The following is a 24976-nucleotide window of genomic DNA, read 5'->3' as shown; positions in this document are numbered from 1 at the left end:
ACAGTCAGTCACTAAACTTCTAAAAAAAATCTAGAAACATTTTTAAAATCAAGCTCTTTTCTGAAGTCTGAGAAATAGCTTCAATTTCTTACCAAGTTTAAGAGATTTTGTCTTTTTTAAAAATGGACAGTGAATTTAGTTTTGTTTCCCTTTATGTTAATATTGTTCCTATCTACACTCTGGACACATGCGTCAAGACATGCGTAATAGACAATAACACAGGTAGTTTCCAGTGTGGTTGAGCTCAGTTATTTTGCATATACAGTACCCAATTTGAATTTAATGAGGTGTTGTCTTTTCTGTTTTTTAAACAGAAAACTGTCCGTGATAAAGAGTACAAAGCCTTTCAAATAAAACTGGAAAGGTTAGAGAAGCTGTGCAGGGCTCTTCAGATGGAAAGAAATGAGCTCAACGAGAAGGTTGAAGTCCTCAAAGAGCGGGTCTCTAGCAAAGTAGCAGATGGGAACTTGCGGCGGCAGCCCTGTGCTGCCCTGGATTCCTTCAAGCAGCTAAACACTTCAAGAAGAGCCCTGGGAATGCACCTGGATGCCAAGGCCAAGGCCAAGGCCAAGGCCAAGGCAGTGAATGAGAGAAGAAACGCTGCACAAAAGCCCCAGTCCCCAGGTTCTGCTCAGGGCATTGAGTCAGTTGACTAGGCTATGAAGTGTGATCACTGTATTGAGAGATATATTTTGTGTATAACTTCCTCTGTTAGTAGTAACTATTGGTTTTGTGGTGAAAATTTTCTTACTTTTTCTACCATATCTGTATTTTCTTAGAACTACTGGACTTATGTGGTACAGGAGGCTGCTTAGCAGTTTGGAATAGTTTTAATCTATACATTTCCCTCAATTGTGTTGCACATCTGCCTCATTTTCCCCCTTCATTGGAGTGCATGTGTGTTCATTGCCTTGTCCTTTCCCTTTCCTGCTCCTTGCACATAACTTTCCTAACTAAAATGCCACTCAAGACAGAGCCATTACAAGGGAACTCTGTTCTCCTGATGGTTCCTTGGTGTGAGAACTATTAAAGCATCAAAGAAAATACTAAGATGATTACTTTTGTGTAATAGCCCGTTTAAATGCCAAGAAAAAATAAAACTATAGTAATCCCATCAGAAACAAACATAGCATTTTTCCATTTAAATTACCTTTCTTGATTCACTTGAGAGATTGAGACTACATCCTTGCCCAGTTCAAATTCTGGCAAAATATAAAGATGTCACTTGTAAACAAAATGGTATGTACAGACATAGTATTGGAAAACAGGCTTAACGTTTAAGTGACTAAGAATAGTCATACTATGCTGGTTTCAGGCTAGAACATACAACATAAGAAATTTGGACCTCTCCTGATGATCACTGTAGAGGATGAAGGTGGCTTATGTTTCCATCAATTTGGGTACATATTCTCCATTTCTCACAAAAGCCGATTGATTATTCTTTGAAAACTGCCATTAATTGCATTCCCTTGTGAGTTCAAGACGAGGGCAAATCATGTGTCGCTTCTGCCAGGGAAAAGTTCCTCTGCTACCCTCTGGCTAGGTGAAAATTGGTGTTCCTTTGCTCCACAGGAGTGTCACAGGGCTGTGGATGTAGTCGAGTGTTAAGCACTGGCCTAGCATATATGAGGCCCTGCGTTACAAGTCTCATCAGTAAAGAACAACAGTTTTTTTTATTTCCTGAAAGAGAATTTAAACTATGGATCAGCACTAAACCGAAACATTCAAGTTCCAAAGTAAAAACACTGGAACCAGCATTTTTTACCTTGGGAAAGCTTGGCAGATTGTTTACGTAGTAAAACCTATAACTTAATGCTTTTGAGTTTGTTTCTCCTTTGATACTGCCTTTAAAAAAAATAAAAACAGTATTATTTAGGTCCTCTAGCCTTTGAATTGGAGAGATTTTGAAATTAAGCATGTAACATCTGACTTGTTTCTTTGCCTTCTTAAATGTCAAATGTGGCTCAGTTATGCAAACAAGGTCTTTACTACTATCCCTGGTATTATTTGTATTGAAATGCTTTATGAAATTTTAAAAAACAGGGTCCTAGTAGACCTGATGCAGCATTCCACTAAGCAAAACAGTCAGACTGACACTGGACTGAATAAGCTCCATTTCTCTTTGTTAAAAGTAAAGTCCTGTCATAATTCATGCTCTAAACTGGGTGGAAAATTATCCAATAGATATTAAACAGTACGCAGAGCAGAGGATTACATCTTTCCAAACTTTCACCATCAGTCATGTTAATTAAGGGGATGTTATCTAATTACTGTTAAAATGAGCCAGAAACAAAGAGAATACCCTCCTCCTTTAGCTACTAAATACTGGACTCACTTCCCCTGAGAAAATGAGGGTAGATATCAGAAATATAATCTACTTTGAAATTAGTACTAATGATTTCCTAAGTCTACTGGATACACCGCTCTTAACATTTTATCAAGCCATGTGTGTAGCTCACCACATTTTTTTGTGGTGCTTGTCCTATGTGGAAGACTTGTAAATCTTGGACCTGATGCCTATTTTCAAGGGCTTTATAAAGCAATGTGATTAAGAGTACTTGGCCTGCTGCTTTTGGCTTACATGCATTTTTAGCTAGATGTTTGGAGGACATGGATTCTGTCTGGGATGCAGCATTCAGAATCTATCCTCCCATTACCCTGTGAATAAAAACAAATGGGACCTCTAAGGGAACCCTCCCCCATAAAGTGATCACCTCACCAGCCCAGTGTTGTGGCTTTGTAGCACGCCCTGTATCTACCATATTCTAGAACACTGTATTGCTACTAGGCTGGCCCAGAAAAGGTTTAAATGTTGAGTTCACTTATATTGCATTTGGTGTACCACCATGCAATCTTGATGTTATTATTTATAGTGGCAGTAGACCCCAAAGTGTAGTGAAAACTTGGGTCTTGGCTATCGGACCATTTCATCCTCAGACTTGTAGGAGTACATTTCTTGGTCTTGAGACCAGTATTTTTTTAGTTATGTATGCAACTGCCTTTATTACACACCTGGTTATCACAATTCAATTCTCAGGTGTTGCAGAAAAATCTACCTCTTTCAGACTGTAGATGGAAATAACTGTGAAAAAAAAATGCAGATATCTTCTAGTTTGTGCTAAACACACTGCTTTATTTTTACAGCCCACGTCTTTCATGAGGATATGAATTGTTAAGAGGCAGTTTTGTTTTGCTTTTCAAAGACATTTTGTAGAGATTTTTCACTAATGTGAATCTGATTTTATCTACTCGATTCTGTATAGATTAAGTAAATATGTATGATGAATTTAACTGTGTCTGTGTATTCTTTTGTTGGCAAGATGGCTTTAATTGTGTACCAATCTGAAGGAACAATTTTACCTATTTCTACCCAAGAAAGGAGATATGGGCATGCACGCACACACATCCACCCTTCCCCAGCTTCTAAAAGAACAGAACAACTTTTATTTTAAAACTTTATTTCTGCAAAGCCAATCAAGAAGTGTTGGAAGGAAAAAGTGTAAAAGTTATCCTTGCATATTTGGGAACTTGAGCAAGCACTTAAGTTTTCAAAACAGTTGAATCAAAGGCAGTACCCTGCAACTCATATTTTTAAACAATAGTGATGTCCTTTCTTAAGCAACATTCCATTTTTCCCTAATAGCTACAATATGATACAGTACGCAACAGCTCACTTGAAAGTGCTAGAATCAGAGGGTAAAGAATGCCAGAAGCCATCCCACTTATGTTTCCTACTATACAATGCCTTTTTGGCGCTTGATAAATCAAGCATTGATGTAGCAATACATTCAATAGAAACATCTCATACTTTGGGTTTAAGATCCTTGTCCCTCCAGTTCCGATGTTGTGACATCTGACTCTTCATCATTGTAAATATTTTCAGCCTGGAAATAACCATATAAATTCACAGGTAAAACTACCCAAGGTTTTCAAAAAATCATCTAAAGACAGAATTTAAATCTGAATCCATATTTTAATTTTTTTAAGTAATTTTTGCCCTTTCCACCCAAAATTTCAATAAGGAAAAGGCATGTCAGTACTCTTAGTCTCATGCTCAACTTAGTCACTGTTCATAAAAGGTATTTTCTGGAAAGTGCTTAAAGCATCAGAGGCAGCAATGGTTAACAATTTAGCATACTCAGTGTTCCTTATCAGAGAATTCAGCACCACTTGAACACTGACATTTTCCTCCCATATCTTTCATGTGTACAACAGTACACAGGCACTGGTGACAGAACAGTTGTGCATACATGTTTATATGAATATGGTTAGGTTTCTCCAACACAACAGGTGCTACTGATAATGGACAAAACCTTACTAAGTTGTTGATTTCTCTTTCTTTTTTTTTGAGACAAGAGTCTAGCCCCAGTTGGCTTTAATAAACTCATATATCCACCTGCCTCTTCTTCCTGAGTGCTGGAATTAAGGGTATGTGCTACCAATGCCCTCTTTTTAAAATATTACTGTTGGTGGGGGAAAGTGTGCCACAGCACATGTGTGGAGGTCAGGGGACAACTTTGTGGAATCAGTTTTCTCCTTTCACCTTTCTGTGGGTTTGGGGGATTGAACTCAGGTTGGGTTCATGCTGAGCCATCTCCCAGGCTCAGAAAAGGTTTCTTTAAACTGTTTTCGGCACTATAACTTTAATATTCACCTAAATATTCTTATTATGCTATATCACTAGTGAAACCATTACAAGATAGTTATTAAAAATAATTCAATGGTGCTGGAGAGATGGCTCAGCAGTTAAGAACACTGGTTGTTCTTGCAGAAGACCTGAGTTTGAATCCCAGCACCCACATGGCAGCTAACAACTGTCCGTAACTCCAGTCCCAGAGGATCCGACAATCTCTTCTGACCTCCTCGGGCACTGCACGACACGGGTGCACTTACCTACAAGCAGGCAATACACACATACACGTAAAATTAAAAAAAAAAAATTTAAAAAAAGTTCAACTTACCATTTGCCAAATCTGCATGATGTTATCTTCAGACACGGAGCAAATGACCCAAGGCTCATTGGGATTCCAACTGAAGTCTGAAATCTTGGCAGTATGTCCTCCATGAATAAACTGTCAGTAAGAGCAAAAGCCTTGGTTTCATAGCCTTTCCTAAACTATTTCTAAAATAGTTTCTAAAATACCAAGTTTTGAGGAACCTACCCCCAATTTGGAGGTACAGTGATAAAGGCTCTGTAATCTCTCACCTCTAGCATTTTGAAAGCTTTGAAACTTTCAGAAAAGGGGCTAGACTACCATAGTGATCACCTGTATAGTCTACCTACATTCACCAAATACTATTTTGTTAATGTGTTCTGTCCACATGTACCCACACATTCAAATGGCTCAGCAGGTTATGTGTCTTAAGGTACAGATAGAACATCTCACCCTAAGTTCTCTGGCTTGTGCCCATAAGAACATCTTCCTACATAACCATGATGCCATTTTCAAACTGAGTAAAATAGCTATTAACCTAGCATTAGTGGCTCATGTACAATTAGGTGAAAAACATCCAAAGTGCTACATGTTTTCAACTTGTCTAGTCACGAACTTTTTCATCAGCCTGCCTGAGCAATCTCCAGGTTCTTCACCAGCCCCCTTTCATACTACCATTCTTTTTTTTTTCTTTTTGAGACAGGGTCTCTCTGTAGTCCCAGCTGACCTGGAACTCACTACGTAGACCAGGCTGGCCACGAAGTCAAGAGATCCACTTGCCTCTGCCTCCCAAGTGCTGGGATTAAAGGCGTGGTGCCATCGTGCCTGGCTCTTCTTTCTTAAAAATTTAAAAATATTTTTTTATGTGTATGAATGTATTGCCTGCATGTAGGGTAGGTGCACCCAACATTGTGCGGTGCCCATGGAGGTCAGAAGAGGTCATCAGATCCCCTGGAACTGGAGTTATGGACCATTGTTAGCTGCCATGTAGGTCCTAGGAACCTAACCTGTCTTCTGCAAGATCAGCCAGTGCTCTTAACAGCTGAGTAGTCTTTTCAGCCCCCTTTCTCCTTCTTCCTTCATCTTCCCAAAGTACGTATGACTCACGGTGAAAAGGTGGGACTCTAGATCCAGACAATACTGCTTAAGGCCCAAGACCACAGAACTTTCCTAAGAAATGCTAAAGGAATCGACTACAGGAGACTATGTGTGTTATATACTTCAAATTAGGATTTAGAGGAAGTTTTCTGGAAAGACAAAAACATCAGTACATTGTTATGAACTAGAAAGTGACACTTTCTGACAAAGTTTTTTGACAGTGAATTCTCTGTCAGGTAGGTTACACTTGATCTAAACAAAATGCCTCTGGTGACTTTCAGTTTAAAAACTGTGAGATGAGCCGGGCATGGTGGTACACATCCTTAATCCCAGCACTTGGAACCAGAGGCAAGTATAATTCGAGGATAGCCTGGTTTACCAAGTGATACTGTCTCAAAACAAACAAGGAGAACAAAATATATCCCAAAACTGAGATGGTAAACAGTATTTAAAATACACCTGTCTGAGACAGGTTCTCCTTCTGTAGCCTTCGGTACTAGGATTTCCAAACCACAAATGAAAAATATCTTAGGGCTATTGGCTAGGAATATACTGGAGTTAAGGAAGCAAGATACTTTTATATAATAAAATTATATAATTTACTATTCCTAAATGCCCCTTCAGGCTTTCTTGTGAATACAGCAAAATTCTGAATTTTTTCTTAAAAAAAGATTTTAACTATGTGTCCATGTGTGGATATGTGTACACAAATGCAATGCCATGGAGGCCAGAAGCATGGAACACACCTACAGCTAGAGTGTACAAGGAGTTAGGAGCTACTACCAACATGGGTGCTGGGATTCAAACTTGAGTCCCTCTGCAAGTATGCACTCTTAACTGCTGTGCCATCTCTCTAGCCTGCTAGTGGATTTTCTTAAGGATTATAAAACTGTTACAGAGCCATAGTGTACAGACAAAAATAACTGGAGACAAAGGCCTTTCTGAAGACATAAGAAGCTCACAAGTAGAACCCTCCTCCCCCTCTTTGACAAGGTCCCCTATGTAGCCTAGCCCCAAACCTATGACCTTCCCGCTTGAAGATCCTAAGTGGAAGGATTATTCTTTAAGCAACAGTGGTATGAAGACTGAATCTGCTTGTCTGTCTGAGGCGCTTGTCACCCTTTTGTTAATTTCTGGCTGAAGGTGCTGGGCATGGGTGTCCACTGGCTAACGAGCGTAGGCAACGTGGGACTTTGTGAATTTTTGTGTCTTGTGCTTACTCTCAAAATGTTTTCTTTTACACTTTAAAATTTGTGGGTGAAGTACAAGTGTGAGAACAATTAATACATAAAATTAAATAACACATGCTTACAGAGTGATGATTACCTGCCAAATGACTGAAGATAACTGCTGAATTCAGAAAAGGGACAAAGAACCACTGCATACTGGGGAATGCTTCATAGAAAAGTGCCTTGAGGGGACTGGAGAGATGGCTCAGCGGATAAGAGCACTGACTGCTCTTGTAGAGGACCTGGGTTCGATTCTCAGCACCTACATGGTGGCTACAAACCATCTTTAACTCCAGTTCCAGGGGAATCTGAAGCCCTCTTTTGACCTCCGAGGCACTGCACGACAGGGGTGTGCTCACACACATGCAGGCAATACACTCATACACATAAAATAAAATGATAAAGTATTTTAAAAAGTACCTTGAACTTGGCAAATCAAGTCCTTACAAGTTCTCCCTACTGTTACTAAAAACCTACTGGACTCCATTTACTATTTTCAATAAATGTCATTGCCTAATCAAAATAACCTCCAGGCCCTCCATTTTGAAATCTTTGGCAAGAGCTAGACTTTGAAGCTTTGACACATTTTTGAAATAAATGAATCAATGAGAAATAATCCAGTGTGCACATAGTATTTCATCTTGCAAAAGTAAGCTGATGCATACCAGGAGTTCTGGAGGCCCATCTTCCGCATCTTCTGCTGATTGTTCTTCTCCAATTTTACTGTTTAGAAAAAACGAAGCTTTCGTTAACGAAAATTCTTGTAGTATGACGTATGCGAAACCATTATCAGCCCATAGTTTATTTTAAAATATATACCTATTGCAAAAGCAGTTCTGTATAATTAAGATTTTATATTAGCATATTTGATGGGAGGGTGGGTTGTTTACTTCCTGAAAATGGGTTACATCTACTCTTAACTGAAGCTGCAAAATGAAGAAATGCTGCTCACAATAAACAACTTAAAATTTCTTCAATTTTCTTTTTGGTCTTTTTGAGACAGGGTCTCCCTGTAGCCCCAGCTGGCCTAGAACTCTCTATGTAGACCAGGCTGGCCTCAGACTCGAGATTCGCCTTCCTCTACCTCCCCAGTTCTGGGATTAAAGGCATGCACCACCATGCCCTGCTAAATTTCTTCGATATTTCAACTATGGTATTTAATACATTAAAATTAAAAGGAAAATGCACACACAAATGTACACAGGAACTAATGTGCAGCCTCTATACTCCTCCTGAAGTTCTGCATTCCAGAAGTGAAATCCAATTACACATCAGTAATACAGATCTGTCTAAGATACAGCAACAAAGAGCTGGGGGTGGTGGCACATGCCTTTAATCCCAGCACTTAGGAGGCAGAGGCAAGAGGATCTCTCTGAGATACAGACCAGCCTGCTCTACTCCAGGCCTGCTGGAGCTACAGAAAGACCGTCTCAAAAAAACAAAAAACAAACAAAAAAAAGGATATAGCAACAAACCAACTTTCAGCTATGGAATCCATAAGCCAAGGAAAGGTGTATTTGGATTGTGGGGGGACAGGACCAAACCTAGGGCTTCACCCATGGTAGGCAAAAGATGTTCTACAGTCCCTTACCCTCAAGCCCAAAAGAAAAGGTCTTTTTTGTTGCTATTGTCTTCAGACAGTATTGCACTATGTAGCCCAGGCTGGCACTGATCTTCTGTTTCAGCCTTTGGAGTGTTGGTATTATAACCCATACCAAAAACTTCCCACCCTAAACTAGCCAAACTACACAGCCTTCTAAGTGAGATTTTTTTCCTTCTCAGAAAATTACTAAATTAATTCTATTTCTGCTACTCCCAACCAGCATACTTACTAGTACAATTTTAATATAAAAATTTTATCCAATTTAATTTTAATGTGAACAAGTCATAAATGAAATAAGAAATTATACAGTGCCTATAAATTACTGATTTAACCTTTCTGGTAACTCAAGTTATCAGGACGCCAGACTTCCAAATAACGCTGTATCACTTCATTCAACCATTAGAACATTTTTAAAAATTTACTCCTAAAATTGTCATTAAGTAGTCTGCTTTAAATATTTCCTACATCTGCTGGGTATGGTGGCACGTACCTATAATCCCAGCACTCAGGAGGCAGAGGCAGGTGGCTCTCAGAGTTCCAGGGATAATAGTGCGATCCTGTTACACAAGCAAAAACCATCCTTTTTTCTGTGTCTTCATGGCAAGAGTTTGCTCTGGAGGAAACCAGAGCATTAGATATTCTAAGATTTACGTGCCAGTGTCTTTCATATAATGATATATACTGTCTCTGTAACCAAGGCAGCCTTGGTTTTTGGTTTGAGATAGTGTCTCACTATGTAGCCCTTGGTGACTTGAAACTATATAGTAGGACAGACTGACCTCCAACACCTGCCTCTGCCTCCAAAGTCCTGGGATTAAAGGCATGTGCCGCCATGTCCTGACCAGGACTATTCTTTTTCGGAGTTTCTGTATCATTGGCTCTTCTATGCTTTTGTTGTTTTGTTCTATAGATGTGAGTTCCCAATGTATATAATGTATTTTATTTATAGGGAGACCGTTATGAAGGAGAGAGGGTACCTGTGATTCTCAGAAGATAAAGGCAGGAGTGGATCAAGAGTTTGAAGTCAACCTGAACTACATGAGAACCTGTCTCAAAACCCAAACCAACCCACTCCATCCCACAACAGTTCTGCTGGTATACAGTGTGATCCAATGAGACATGAACCCATGGTCTTAAACACCACCAAACACCACCAACTGAGCTACATCCATAATCACATCTTCTATAGTAAAAAAGGATTGTGTCTTTTTGAGACAGGGTCTCCCTGTAGCCCCAGCTGGCCTGGATTCACTATGGAGACTAGGCTGGCCTTGAACTCACATAGATCCACCTGCCTCTGCCTCCCAAGTGCTGGGACTAAACATATGTGTCACCATACCCGGCTTTTTAGTAAAAAATTGTTTTAATTACAACCACTTGGATGCAAACATACAAAAGGAGCTTCACACTTTTATACCAAAAAGCAAAACTCCTATCAGCAATTTTTGTTCACTAGCTGATTTATTTTTATATTATAAAACAAAGACTCCTGGGTGGTCAAAAGTTTACTGAAGTAGGATTAGCAAATTGCTTTTCTAGTATATTAATTCTATTATATAATCTGTCATATTACCATATCTATGCAGTACCTTGTCATCTGATTCTAAATTACCTTAAATCCCACACATTCAGGCGGCGATCAGTACCACTTGAAGCCAGAATAGTTTCATTATGTGGAGACCAGTGGACCTAGCAATAGACATTTTGAAAATATATTTACTTAAAAGACCCTCTGTTCTTTGGTTTGTAGCTCTTGTTCTAATCCCTATTTTCCCATTCTTATTTCTGTATCCACTTCTCAGCCTAGAGACTTCATTGTCCAAGGTTTTCAAGCCCCCCCTCCCCAACTGCCTTGTTTCTGTTCTAGCACTGTGCTGCATTTCCTAAACTCTTGAGTACTCTTAAAGGGTCCAGCTTCCCAGCCTGCCTCCAGAAAGGTTAAGAATTCAGGTAGGGACACCAGTAAAAGATTTAAGCCCCATAAGCATCCCCCAAACCTTTCAACTTAAAAAAAATATTTTATTATTTTTATGTGTATTTTGTGTATTGCCTATGTGTAGGTAAGTGTACCCATGTCATGCAATGCCCGCGGAAGTCAGAAGAGGCTGTCTGATTCCCTGGAACTGGAGTTACGGACAGTTGTTAGCTGTCATGTGGGTGCTGGGATTTGAACCTGGGTCTTCTGTAAGAACAGCCAGTGTTCTTAAACACTGAGCCATCTCTCCAGCCCCCTAAACTTTTAAGTCCATACTAACCTATAATCTCTATGTTAAGCCATGTCTAAGACTTTGTTTTTACTAGTGGATCTACCACAATGGTATACTTAAGAATCCTTGAATTTTAACGGATTCTGTTTTGCAATGATTTTTCTTCTAATTTCTGAACTAAGAGCCTCTTTAAAACAACCTTCAAGCTGTTTCTTATTAGTTTACTTACACAGTAGAATCACAAGAAACTTAAAAAATTAAACATCTAACCTCCCACCAAATAAAAGAAAAAAATTAAAACAACCCCCTGCATGAGTTACCAGGGAATTTAGCTGGCAAGATGACTCAATGGATAAAAGCACTTGCTACAAAAACCTGTGGATTTCAACCCCTGGACCCCATGATGGAAGGAGAGAAATGACTCCCCAAAGTTGTCCTCTGATCTCCACCAGCCTGCCATGGCATATGTGCCCATAGATATACACATAATAAATGAGGTTTAATTTAAAAAGATACCAGAAAGCTGGGTGTGGTGGCACATGCCTTTACTCCCAGCACTTGGGAGGCAGAGGCCAGCAGGTCTCTGCAAGGTCAAGGCCAGCCTGATCTACATAGTGAATTCCAGATGGCTATAGGGAGACCCTATCTCAAAAAGCCAAAACCAAAAGGAAAAAAAAAATAACAAAAAAGACACCAGAAACCTATCATATACCTGAAAAATTTCATCCTTATGAGATTCGAAGGTATGGAGTTTTAATTTTAGGTTACGCAGGTCCCATAAAGCTACAGTCTAAAGACAAGAAAGGAAAATGATTTATATAAGACCTTTAAAATATCCAATTAAGTACGAAACAATAGTTTGGTAAATACCAAAAAGAGAAAAACTATGAAACCTTATCTGCAGAGCCAGTTGCTAGAATGAACTCGCTGTAGGGATTGAACGAGAGGCAGTTGACCTCAGCGGTGTGTGCATCCACCAAATGGCTTGGCTTAGAAGTGGTATTGGATCTGGTGTCCCATCTAAAACACAAAAGTACAAGGCACACAGCACCTACAGAAGACACAAAGCTTCCCAAGCACACTTGGCTTAGGTGGCACCATTCCACTCTACAGAAAGATCTACTATGCAACTCATTCTCAAAGACACCAAAAAACACAGCTGGCAGTTTGGACTTTTGACTACTAAAATCACTCTCTCTCTCTCTCTCTTTTTTAAAGACCGGGTCTCTCACTGCAGCCCTGTAACTCAGAGTTCCTGCTTCTGCCTCCACTGAGTGCTGGAATTAAAGGTGTGTGTCACCATGCCCAGCCTTAAATGTTAACATTTTATTTACTTATTAAAATAGTTTACGTGCAACATGTGAGTGCAGGTGTCTGGAAACAAGAGGATTTTGGCTCCCCTGAAACCAGTTACAGGGAGTTGTGAGCCGCTAGATGTGGAAGCTAAGAACCAAAGAATCCAGGACCTCTGCAAGAGCAGTATGCGTTCTTAACCACTGAGCCACCCCCATCTCTCTAGCCTCAAATGACACATTTTAAACCTTCAGATAACCAGGGTTATTATTTCTGATTTCTGTTTTATTAGACTATTGTCTTAATTACCTACTATTTCAAATATAAAATATAGGCTACAAAATTTTTTTACCCTCAACTACTCAAATTTCACTATATTGCCACCCGTATTTCAGACAGTAGTTACTTCATGACCCAAGTATTCAAAGTGTTAATGCAGCTCCATGCCACACCCTGTTAGAAATTCCTCTGACCCCTGAATCTTAATGTTCTTTATCATTCAAGCCTTACCCTTTACATTTTCATAGCCATTTTTCTTCCTTTTTTAAAAAAGGACAAACACTGTCTTGTGTAAAAGTTACTACATATAACAGCTAACTATATATTATAACCTCATCTAAAGATATTTCTACTTTTAAGACCATAACATAACTTTAAAGAAATAAAAACAAATCATTCTACCAATCACTGACGGTCATTCAGATCACCCATCAAGGTCCCACTGAACTTTCTATCTTACATCATAAGTTTCTGATCATCAGCAACAGATCCAAACAAGGACTCATGCAGAAGATGCCAGGCCACATCCTCTACAACAGCCGAGTGGCCAGTAAAGATGGCTTTAGCATCCACAATTTTGCCTTCCTTTGGTCCTGCATTTATATCCCACAGGCAGACAGTCTAAAGGAAAAGAACAAAAGCTGTAAGACACCAAATTTAAAGGTTAACACCTCAGACATTCACCGCTGCAACACAGTAAGACAACTAACTACTACTGTGGTTGGTTGACCACCAGAACAAGATGTTTTAAGGTCCTATAGCTGAAGACAGCACACACCATGGTTGGAGGACCAAGAAAAAAAAGAAAGCTGGAACTGATAGAAGGTCCTCCTTGCTGGCTAGCTCTTATAGTGCCAAAAGGTGCTATGCAAGTATGTTTGAGGGAGAAAGGTCATTGACAGTTTTATTCAGCTGTATACTCTACAACTACCAACCTAGCAGGCAGGATATGCCCACTGGTACAATAGTGTGCCTTAACTCTTTTATGAGTGACTAACCACTTTTCTGATTGGATTTGAGGCATGCTCCATGAGAGAATTCCATTCTGGTGCTGTAAAACTGGTCAAAATCCTGTGGCTGGGAAGGTCACTGGGTCCTAGTGTGTTGGCTAATAGCTGTTGTTAGCAGAAGGGAACCAGAAAGTGACTGCTCAGTAGGTATGGAATTTCATTTGAGGACACCTGATGGGAACAGAATTAGTGGCAATGGATACACAACATTTGTGTTTTTTGAGACAGGTTCTCCCTTTGGCCCCAGTTGGCCTGAAACTCCCTATGTAGATCAGGCTAGTCTCAACCTCACAGACATCTACCTGCCTCAGCCTCCCAAGTGCTGGGATGAAAGGCATTTACCATCACTTGAATTATACAGTTACATACGAGTAAGTGGGAAAAAAACACAAATTTATCTGCCAGTTCTCTTAACAACTGTAAATCTTGCCCATCCTCTCTCTAATCTACCAAAGAACTTTGTGAAATCTTAAAGCTTTAACACAGTAGTCTGAAAACCAGTGTCCTAAAACTTTAAAGTTTCAAGTGTCACCTTAGAAAAGTTTCTAGCTCTACAGTGTCCCTTTAGTGTAGAGCTGTCTGTGACAACTTTCACTCTTAGTATAATAAAGAGCAACTAAAAAAAATAATGGTTCTTGGGCTGGAGGGATAGCGCAGCTGTTAAAAGCTAAGGCTAACAACGAAAAAAAAATACATGGTTCTTACATGGTCATCAGATGCACTCAGAAGATGTCCACTCAAATTAGAATTCCAGGAAAGACCATAGCCTTCCTTTTGGTGACCTCTTAATCTAAGATCAGGATTACATTCTCCACTTGGATCTAAGAGAAAAAAGAAACATTAACTACTAATTTATCTGAACTGTTGAGAACCAATTCCTACCCTCCTCTATTGAGTGAGCCGTAAGAGCAATTCCACAAGAAGGACTACATCTGGACCATAAGTGCTTTGAAAAGCTATTTTCTGTTTTGTTTATTTTTGGTCCTTTTTGAGATAGGATCTCCCTGTAGCCCCAGCTGGCAGGGAACTTGCTATGCACATCAGGCTGGCCTTGAACTCAAGAGATCCACCTGCCTCTGCCTTCCCAGTGCTGGGATTAAAGGTGTGCACCACCATGCCCGGCTTATACTCAATGCAAACACTCAACCTTATTACCATTAAATGAGTTGCTTTGGAAAATTTAATATGATCCCTGAGACAGAAATGCTGAAAACTAGAGCTATCTCACAAGTGTGTGCACTTGCGGCTCCACCCCTTACCCCCAAGGCAATTTTTAGAATAAGTTCTAACAGCAGGTCTGGTCCTTCAGTTCTTGCATATGTTTAGGGTAGTCTGCAACCACCAGCCTCTGAGAACGTCACCTATATACTCAGAACAGTGAGCTATAGCAGCTGGCTGGCTTCACTGCTGAGCTCCTTGATTTTCAGTACCATGTGCTTATGTGACTAGCCCTCCAGTTGAACTCCAGATGCTGGGACACAAATAGGCTTCTCTGGGCAGTCACTTAGCACATTGTTCCTGTGGTTTGCTACTATAGAAAGTACATCCTGTTTGGCCCCAGATACAAAGGCCTCAAAAGCTTGCACATTATCCTCTCTGAAGATCTATATACCTATCTAACCCTAAGTCTTTCTTTCTGCTTTGGCCCTGGATCCTTTGCTGTAATAACTGTACCTGCAAGTATAATCTGCTGCCAGGTTCTTGTAACAAATTACTGAACTTGAGGGTGGTTATGTGACTCCTCAATTTGTAAATCTTTAAATATCACAGCATACTACTTTAAATGACTTTTCAAAGTATCAACATTTTGACATTCCGCCCCAAACAAGAAAGATTACACGAAGTTGTCAGAAAAAAGTGATGGGGAGATATGGGAGGGGTTGGAGGAGAGGGAGTGGGCAAGGATTTGATCAAAACACATTATACGCATGTATGAAATTCTCAGTAATTTTTTTTTAAAGTTAAGAAAAAAAAATCAGTATTTTGAGCCAGGTGCGGTGGCACACACTTTTAATCCTAGCACTCAGGAGGCAAGAGGCAGGCAGATCTTTTTCTGAGTTCAAGGCCAATCTGGTCTACATAGTGAATTCCAGGCCAGCTGGGGCTACCCTGTCAAAAAAAAGAAAAGAAAAATTACTATTTTGAATAAAGGAAACATTTAAGTAGTAGTCTGGTTTTATTATTGCATACCTGGTTTAGCTGGGTGCTTTGTATAATCAAAAACCAATACATCAGAGGATGGTGTTTTTGTAGCAATGATGTGAGGATTCTGTGGCATATAACGAGCACGGTTCACTTCTCCTTCATGATTAATTTTAATTTCACATTCAATTTTTCCTGTCACAGAACCAAAGCCACCAAATTCTAATGTGAGGAGAAATAAACAAATACATACATGTAAGATTAAAATTCACCACTTAGTTAAGTCAACCCACCCAATGGATTTTACATTGACAGATTAGAATGCAAATTTAGGAGACAAAGAAAACCCCCAAATTCAGGCCACTCACCATGCATAGTTTATTTTCAAACCTTATTTGAATTGGGATATATGAATATATAAGTCAATACAGTTCCACATTAGATGTAAAAAAATAAAAACTAGCCTTTTCAGTTGTAAAAATATGGTTAGTCACAAAATTTCAAATAACTGCATAATAATTTTTATAAAATTTTTTACTTGGGGGCTGGAGAAATGGCTCAGCACTTGTTCTTGCAGAGGACTAAGGTTCAGCAGTTTCCAACACCCATATGGTGGCTCACAACCATCTATAATTCCAGTTCTAAGGGATCCATCGCCCTCTTCTAGCCTCCATAGGTATTGCATGATAAACACACAGGCAAAACTCATATCACAGAAATTAAAAAAAAAATTAAAGATTTATTTTATATATGAGTGTTCTGCCTACATTGTATGTTTGTACACTGTGTGCAGTGCCTGATAAGGCCAGAAGAGGGCACCAGATCCCCTGGAACTGGACTTGCAGACCATTGTAAGCAGCTATGTTGGTGTGAAGAACCAAACCGGGGCCCTCTGCAAGAGCCAAGTGCTCCTAACTGTTGAGACATCTCTCCAGCCTCTCTAATTTTTAGTTCAAGTTCAACTCACTTGGAACTGTGGGCTTCTCACTGCAAATGCTTTGTTTCTTTCTGACTTAATATTGCCTCTTTTCTGCATATTCCTTTTTAGTTCATCCTGTGTCTCAAATTAGAGATCACTAATACAAATGCCTAATGGAACACGCAGGTAAATAAAGATAGTGGCCAGCTTCTGGGAACATGGACCCCCAGAGAATGCTCCTGTCACTGATGGAGTGTCACAATTTTGTAGGAATAGACTATGGTGTACCAGTTTGCCACAGTTGCTTTGCACAAGTTACCAAAACTAACATATACCTATTTCATTATTGAGCCCTGAGTTTTAGTTACTATGGCTGGTTGGCAGTAGGATATGCCTTCCCAAGAAAGCACAGGCAAGAAATTCTCTGACCTGGAGTCTCAAAGGGGCCTCCTAGGGTAGAGATATCATATAAATATCTTTTTAGTTTGTTGCTACAGAAATTATGTCCTATGTAGCCTTGGGTGAGACGTGCCAGTTCTGCAATCTGCCAATGCAGATCTTGTTCCTGCCCCCTACCATTCCTCACTGGAACTAACCCACATGTGTAATTTGTTATTGAGCCTTTTAGTAAAAGCATCAAAACTGGGGTGGTTTGGGGGATATAAAAATTTAAAAAGTCAGCTGCTTCTTAAATTAATCCTACTGCCAACGTGCCTCTCCTTACAACTAAATCCTACTATTTGGTATATATGCCTCCTGTTATTTTTTTCTATGTATATACCAACACATAGTACTAGTTTTACTAAAATGAAATAATTAAATGCATGTTATTCATTTAATTCACCTTGGATACCTTCCATATCAGTGAATACATTTTTCCCATTCATTCTTAATTGTTAAAATTTTTTGAGACACTCTTGCTGGCCTAGAACTCACTATATAAACCAGGTTGGCCTTCAACTCAGAGATCCAAGTGTCTGCCTCCTGAGTGCTGGGATTAAAGGTATATGCCACCATGCCTGACACCAAGCAGTATTTTAAATATGCCATTATGTGTTTAACCAATTTCCTATTAATCACCCAGTTTACTAGACTGATTCTAAATTTTCAGTCCTGCCAATGTTATTGTGAAATCCTCATACACATCTTAAGTTCCTTAGGACAGTCTCAGAAGTTACACTGCTGATCCAACAATATATAATTTCAAAAGTATATACTTCAAAAAAGGCATACTCCCTTTGACATCAACACTGAAATGTGGTATACCCACCTCCCTTGTCACTGTCACAATGAGAAGCATCAAACTGTGCATCATCATTGGGAATATGTACTCGAGCAACCACCAGATGATTCTGCTCATCAGATGTATGAGTCCCCAGCACTAGCCAGTGAAGGGCATAATCCTTTCCTTCTGGTCTGTTTAAGAGGAAAAAAAAGTCACTGAACTCTTACAGGAAATCTTCAGTTGCTAACAAATTCATTCTAGTTCTCTCAAAATACATAAAAATTTCTTAATACATACTGAGCACCAGCTACAAACCTTCTTCCCATCTAGTTACCAATTTTATTATTCCCTATTTTTAAATATAAGAAAATATCCTAATCACAATGTGGAGAGGATTTGGTTTTTTCTTCTTCAAGAGTCATCTTTCTTGGTTTCAATTACTGATATGAATACCACTTTTTCTAGAGCAGCACTCTAAGGAAGTTAGATCCAACTCAGTAAACAGACCAACATCCACATAGTAGCCCATCACTGATCCTATACTCACATATTTTGACTTCCAAATTAAAATCTCTTCTTCCCATAGTCCCATTTTCATATAGTAGATATTTAATATGCTAGACCTTTCTGATTCCCCAGTAAGAGGCAATGAGGTAGAATATAAATAAAGTGGTAGTTAAATCAGGTAGACTGTTTATATCCAGGCTCAAACGGAAACATGCAATTGTTTAAAGCACAACCTCCCTAAAGCCTGTTTCTTCACCTAAAAATAGGTGTAAAGTGAAAATAGCATGATATAAAACCAGTTATTTGTGTTTATGATGTCTACAGTTTATGAAATGGACAGTCTTAGTGTGTTTTTGTTACCTTGTTCTATGGAAACTCACCTTGAAGCTGAAGAACGTGACAGTGCCTCTTGGCACCTTGGTCCAAGCAGTGATTTTTGCATTGTTACATATCAACAATGCTTTCCCATTTGTGTTATCTAGAACAGCAATTTTCAACTGTGCTCCATGGTCCCACTGAGAAGCAGGGCTTTAGGCCCCAACACCAGACAAGTTAGGTCATTTATCTGTTTGTTCCTAAATTTCAGTTGTACAAAGGAATCAGTGACTTTTAACAAAAAAAGGTTTGGAAGTTACTTCTAGGCAAGTAATTTAGTAATAACTTACAAAGTTTTATCAAGTTAAAGTTTGGCTTATGGTAAAACAGAACACATACAACTCCCAAAACAGAATAGGTAGCTATAGCTAAGCAGTATTTACTTGTTGTGGGGGGGGGGCGAAGGGGAAGAAGTTTTAGTTGAGGCATGCACAGTAGGCCAAGAATATGATGTGACCATCAAGAGAGGTAACTGATTCCATCTTAGATAGTCTTAATGGGGGAGACGTGCATACATGCTCATTTATTTTTAGCTGGTTAAAAAAAATCACTTAGAAAATTGGGCTCTAGATTGGTGGTGTATGTTTATAATCTCAGCTACTCAGGATGCAGAGGCAGGAAGATCGTTAAGGTATGGCCTGCCCAGACCACACAAGGCCAGTCTGGACAACTTAGAAGGGATGCCGAGTCAAAACGAAAGTAGAGCGCGGGGCATATAGCTTGGCAACACAGCATTTGCCTCTCATGCATGAATCCCTGGATTCGACCTCTAGCACTAGAAAAAAGGCTCTAAATAATGTACTTTAGGAGAACTTGGACAAATGAAACCTTTATAGGGAACAGTGGCTTAAAAATGAAAAGGAACCTAAATAAAACACACACACACACAAACACACACACACACTCACATTAAGGAAAAATAGGAATGTATGAAAGGAGGCACCACAAAGCAATGCTAGAAATGAAACAGGTGACTTGTTACGGGGGTGAAAAAATTTTAAAAATGGCTTGTCTTTAGTGGGGTTAAGCAGGACAAAGAAGACCAAGACTTGTTGTATAGTAAAAGCGACAAATAGATTAGTTTATCACAAAACCTTTCTAAGTAAGAAGCACTGTCCCAACTAGACTGGGGAAATCTTAAATTTCAACTCAGGCCAGGGCCAGATATATTGGTACATACCTTTGATCCTAGCACTCAGGAAGCAAGTGGATCTCTGTAAGATCCAGACCAACCTGATCTACATAGTTGAGTTCTAGGCCAGCTGAAAACTACAGGTAGACCCTACCTCAGAAAGAACAAAAAAACCCAAAAAACAAACAACAAAAATATTGATTCAAATTCAATGATTCCAGTTTCAACTGGCTTATCACCCACGGATTTTTTCCCCTTTCCCTAAAAACCCATCTATTTCCATCATTAAAACACAACCTACTTTCTCTACAGAAAGACCCTGTCTCAAAAAAAGACCAAAAAACAAAAACAAAAACGCTCCCCAAAACCCCACAACCTACTTTCTCAAACTTGTATTTTCTTCTAAGACTAGACTGCACACCCCTCTGAAGGTGCAAGAAACACCAATTATAAAAGAACTCTCTAGGGGCTGGAGAGATGGCTCAGCAGTTAAGAACACTGGTTTTTCTTGCAGAAGACCAGGGTTCAAATCCCAGCACCCACATGGCAGCTAACAACTGTTCGTAATTCCAGGCCCAGGGGATCTGACAACCTCTTCTGACCTCCAAGGGCATATTCCCTTCTGCTATGGTTTGGAAATTTCTTTTCCCCCAAAGATTCATGTGTTAAGGGCTGATCCCTAGCCCACAGGGGAAAAAAAAAAAAAAAAAAAAAAAAAAAAGATCTAGTACCAGCAGAGGTAGGCCAATCTCACTGAGTTCAAGGCCATCTTGTTCTTCTGTATGATGAGTTCCAGGACAGGCACAAGGTGAGATCCTCTCTCAAAAATAAAATAGCCCACACACACACACACACACACACACACACACACACACACACACACAAAATCATAGGGAGTGGGAAGGGATGGGAAGGACCGGAGATAAATAATGCTTGGTGGTAGAGTGCTTGATTAGCAATGAGGCCCTGGGTTCAATTTCTAGTACAAACAAAAATGAGTATCAATGCATATGTTTATATGCTATAAAGACTACTAAGAAATTGAAAACAGCCTCTACTAGGAAAAGGTTAACAGGAGTATGTGATCTGATTTTTTCACATTTATATTTCTGAACTGCTTGAATTTTTAAAAATTAAAAAGCTTTATGATTAAAAAAAGTCTCAATATATTTAAGAAATTATTTAACAAACGCTAGAGAATATGGTTCAGTGGTAGAGTGCTTGCCTAGCAAGTCTCTAGGTTCAATCCCCAGTTTGCAAAAACTTTTAAAAGCCGAATCAATTATTTGGACAATTACCTAGCTTGAAGAAAATTAGCTCAGAAAATGCAAGTAATCACTAGAAAGCATGTTAAAATATAGGTAGGACAGAAGAGGCAGAGTAGGGTCTAGGTCCTCAAAGAGCCAGGCAGTAAGAACAGCCAACATTTCCACCATTCTGTACCATGATAAAGCACAACTGTGGTCCCATCATACCTCCAAAATGGAACCCCATGAAACACCACACACCAGTCTCGAATACTAAAGAATGCAGGTGCTTGGCATTTTATTGCACTCTCCAAGTCACTGAACACCCCACAATCTGATCTTACAACTTCTTTGTATACAAAGAACACCATAATATGTAATTTAAGTGTTAATTTTAAAGTAACCTGTCGGGGCCACGGAAATGGCTCAGCAGGTAAAGGCACTTGCTGCCAAACCGGACAACTTGAGTTCAATCCCCAGAACTCACACAGTGGAAGAGAACAAACTGCTACAAGTTGTCCTGACCTCCATAGCACAGCATAACGCACCTTCGAAAACAAATTAATGTAATTAAAAAAAAAGTAACCTGTCTGTGCTGACGGTAGCATATAGAACCACAAGCTGAGCCTCTCTACTCCCCAAAATGTTCCAATACCTAAAATTTGAGTGCCAACATGAGGCCATCGATGGAAAATTTCATGCTTGACTTCATGTATCTAGTCAACGCACGGGTGGCATTGAAAATATAGTGTAAAATTACTTCTAGACTATATGTAGACTTAGGTCCCATCTCCAAGATACACAACTCTCCAAAATACAAAATCTTCTAGTTCCAAGCATTTTATAATTATACTTCAAAACATTTAAGTAAAATACATTACAGGTAACATTAAAAAACTGAAATCCAAACAAAGAGGTAGGTACCCTAAATTATATCTGAACAGGGGGTCTGGAAAGATGGCTTAGTGGTTAAGAGTGCTGGATGTTCTTGCAGAAGACCAGGATTCAATTCCCAGCACCCACATGGCAACTAACAACTGCCCCAACTCCAGTTCCAGGGGCTCTGACACCCTCTTCTAGCCTCTTGGGCACTGCAAGCACAGGTGAAAACTCAACATGTAAAATAAAAAAGATCTCCAAAGGATAAATTGCTAATAATTTTTAAGTCTGACAAGCATGGTGGTGCATGCCTTTGATCCTGGCACTCAGGAGGCAGGGGCAGGCAGATGAAGGCCAGCCAGATCTACAGCAGCTCTAAGCCGGATGGGGCTACTGGGAGACACTGACTCAAAAAAAAATTTGATTCAAAATAATTGTAAGTTTCAATACCATGAAGAGAAAAAAGGGCAAATGCACACAAAACTTTTAAAGTTTATTTACTTATTTATTTTGTGTTCACACACCAGCACAGCACACCTGCAATGGCACAGGCAAACAATGTGGTGGTCAGAGGGCAGCTTGGAGGAGTCAGTTCTTTCCTTCCACCACCTGAATTCCAGAGACTAAACTCTGGCTATTAAGCTTGGGAGCCAGACACCTTTACCCTGCTGAGCCATCTTGCAGGCCCTCAATCTATTTAAAAATCTGTTCAAAAACAGCGCAGCCAGAGCGCATGCCTAGCACGCTGAGGCCCTGGGTTTGACCAGCCTCACCCCAGCACTGAAAAAAAAATCTCACTATTATGCTTACAAGCCCCCATTATTTAGCCATTCAAGACTCTTCCCACAGTTGTACATTTAGATTTTTCAGAACCCCAATGAAGTACCCATCAATGTTCACATATGGAATCTGACCGTTGTCAAGGAAATTGTATTTTTAAAACTGGCTTACTTCAATTTTTATAACAGGTCAAAAATCCTCCTGGTGTATTAATACTAATGATAGGTTCACAATACGCACATTGAATGTGACCATATTCCTATTAGAAAAGGTACATGCCTAGATGAGAAAGGTATTTTAATTTAATGTAGGTGCTGCCTTAATTCTGGAGCCAACCTGCCTGCTTTGGCTGATCCCTGGTTTGTAAGCTGGGCAATCACTTACCAGCAGAGTGATAGTCCTTAACTTCTCAGCCCTTTTCCTCATTGGTAAATCAAAGATTTACTGTTATGAGGATTAAACCAAATAACCAGACTAAAACTCCTAAGTGGTCAGTAAACATCAGCAATTGTTACCAGAGTAATTTTTATAACTACCTGAAAAGAACACTTTCATGAAGATTAACAATCTCAACCTGTATCCCATACTGTAGACCTACACCTTTTCTTTGGCCAACTATTGCCAACTTGGTTCTCCCTTTGCTAGTAACTAAATGCATATTCACTTTAGGTGTCTTTGTGTTCATTTGCCAAAAATAACCACAGAGACGGCTCTGTGGTTAACAGGGCTGACTGCTCTTGCAGATTCCCACCACCGGGTTAACAACTGTCCCAAGTCCAGTTCCAGGGGATCCTACGCCCTCTTCTGACCTCCACGGGCATTGCATGACACAGGTGCGTTTCATGTACACGCAAGCAATACACTCACTCATACACATAAAATGTCATCGATCCATAATGGATTGTAAGTATGCAACTTTTCCAATTAAGTTTTAATGAGTTGGTCTGGGTTCCAGATATGCTGATCTGTATACAGTCCATGTAATGTCAAATATATTTAGTATTTACTGCAAGCATTGTCAATCTCACAATAGATTCTCTTTAGCCTTCAACACTATACTTCTATGCCAGAAATCATCTCATAAATCTTTTAAGTTTTGAAAATAAAAGGCACTTGCCACCTCATCCAGGGCTAGCTGATTACACACTTACACTCTACGTGTAAGATATCAAAACTAGAAAACTCAAAACGGCAGTAAAATCTATGTAAAATAAAAGTTGCCAGAAACCCTTACTTAGTCACTTCAGGAAGCCACTGAACCGTAAGACTGGGCCACTGAAGAGCATGGGTCATAACGAGGTCATATAGAAACGGTGTATTCTTCTTCCAGATTTTATATTCTTCGTTGATGACACGCTCCTCCACAGTATCTTCAAACACTGAAATTTGGAGAAAGCCCACACAATTAAGTGGCCGAGAGGCATCGATGTCAAGAACACGGACACAGATACTGGAGGTCACCTCCAGATGGCCACACCTTACCCATTCTTTCCTTTTACCTATTATGTGCACACGAACTGCTCTTCCAGAACGCAAAGAGCATACTAACACCAGGAAGCTTATTTTTTTTCTTCTTCCACTTTCAAGATCATTATCTCCTGCGTAGACCCAACTGGGTCAATTAATCGAACGGACATAGAAACTGTTCAGCCTGTAAGCTGTTCGCCATCTGTTCTAAGATGACGACCTGTATTATAAAGGGGCTCCACGACCCGCTCGGAAAGCCAAATCCACGTGTAGCAGAGCCCCAAAGGCCTGCTTCCTCCATTCCCCGCTCCAGCAGCAGCCCCAGCTCCCACCGTGCCAGCGTCAGCAGCCATAGGCCGGCGGGCTCCAGAACCTTCTCCAAGCCCCCCCCCCCCCCGCCAGTCCCCAACCCCGAGGGGGCCGACGAACACGTGCCAAAGACACCGTCGCGCGCGATTCTCGGCGGCTACCGCCCGCGTCGCCCCCCTTCCCCGGCCAAGGGCGCGGAAAGGAGCAAGGCCGCGGAGGGGGTGGAGTGGGGCCTACCCCTCAGCCCCTGCGCCTGGCTCCGGAAGTGCTCGCGGCCCTCCGCTAGGCCGCCCCGTCCCCGCGCAGGCCCCCCTCCAGGCGCGCGCCCAGCCTCGCGCCCG

At 40.2% G+C, this 24976-nt stretch overlaps 2 protein-coding genes across 2 annotated transcripts in view; one reads left to right on the top strand and one right to left on the bottom strand.

Annotated features, from left to right (window-relative positions):
- The window catches only part of Txlng (taxilin gamma), a 67269-nt gene extending 63715 nt beyond the window's left edge, over positions 1 to 3554 (top strand). The window contains exon 10 of the mRNA XM_008852215.3: positions 315 to 3554. Within this exon, the coding sequence (XP_008850437.1) occupies positions 315 to 656 (342 nt within the window). The 3' untranslated portion in view covers positions 657 to 3554. The remainder of the gene's footprint in view (positions 1 to 314) is intronic.
- The window catches only part of Rbbp7 (RB binding protein 7, chromatin remodeling factor), a 21927-nt gene continuing 392 nt past the window's right edge, over positions 3442 to 24976 (bottom strand). The window contains exons 2-12 of the mRNA XM_008852212.2: positions 24094 to 24238; positions 17985 to 18130; positions 15844 to 16017; positions 14359 to 14474; positions 13104 to 13264; positions 11965 to 12091; positions 11784 to 11861; positions 10477 to 10553; positions 7927 to 7984; positions 4962 to 5072; positions 3442 to 3884 (exon numbers count right to left, since the gene is read on the bottom strand). Of these exons, the coding sequence (XP_008850434.1) occupies positions 3816 to 3884; positions 4962 to 5072; positions 7927 to 7984; positions 10477 to 10553; positions 11784 to 11861; positions 11965 to 12091; positions 13104 to 13264; positions 14359 to 14474; positions 15844 to 16017; positions 17985 to 18130; positions 24094 to 24238 (1262 nt within the window). The 3' untranslated portion in view covers positions 3442 to 3815. The remainder of the gene's footprint in view (positions 3885 to 4961; positions 5073 to 7926; positions 7985 to 10476; positions 10554 to 11783; positions 11862 to 11964; positions 12092 to 13103; positions 13265 to 14358; positions 14475 to 15843; positions 16018 to 17984; positions 18131 to 24093; positions 24239 to 24976) is intronic.

This window comes from Nannospalax galili, unplaced genomic scaffold (genome assembly GCF_000622305.1).
Source record: "Nannospalax galili isolate Female #2095 unplaced genomic scaffold, S.galili_v1.0 scaffold325, whole genome shotgun sequence".
NCBI lineage: Eukaryota > Metazoa > Chordata > Mammalia > Rodentia > Spalacidae > Nannospalax > Nannospalax galili.
The sequence above is the reverse complement of the archived record's forward strand: the minus strand, read 5'-3'. Positions and strand labels throughout refer to the sequence as shown.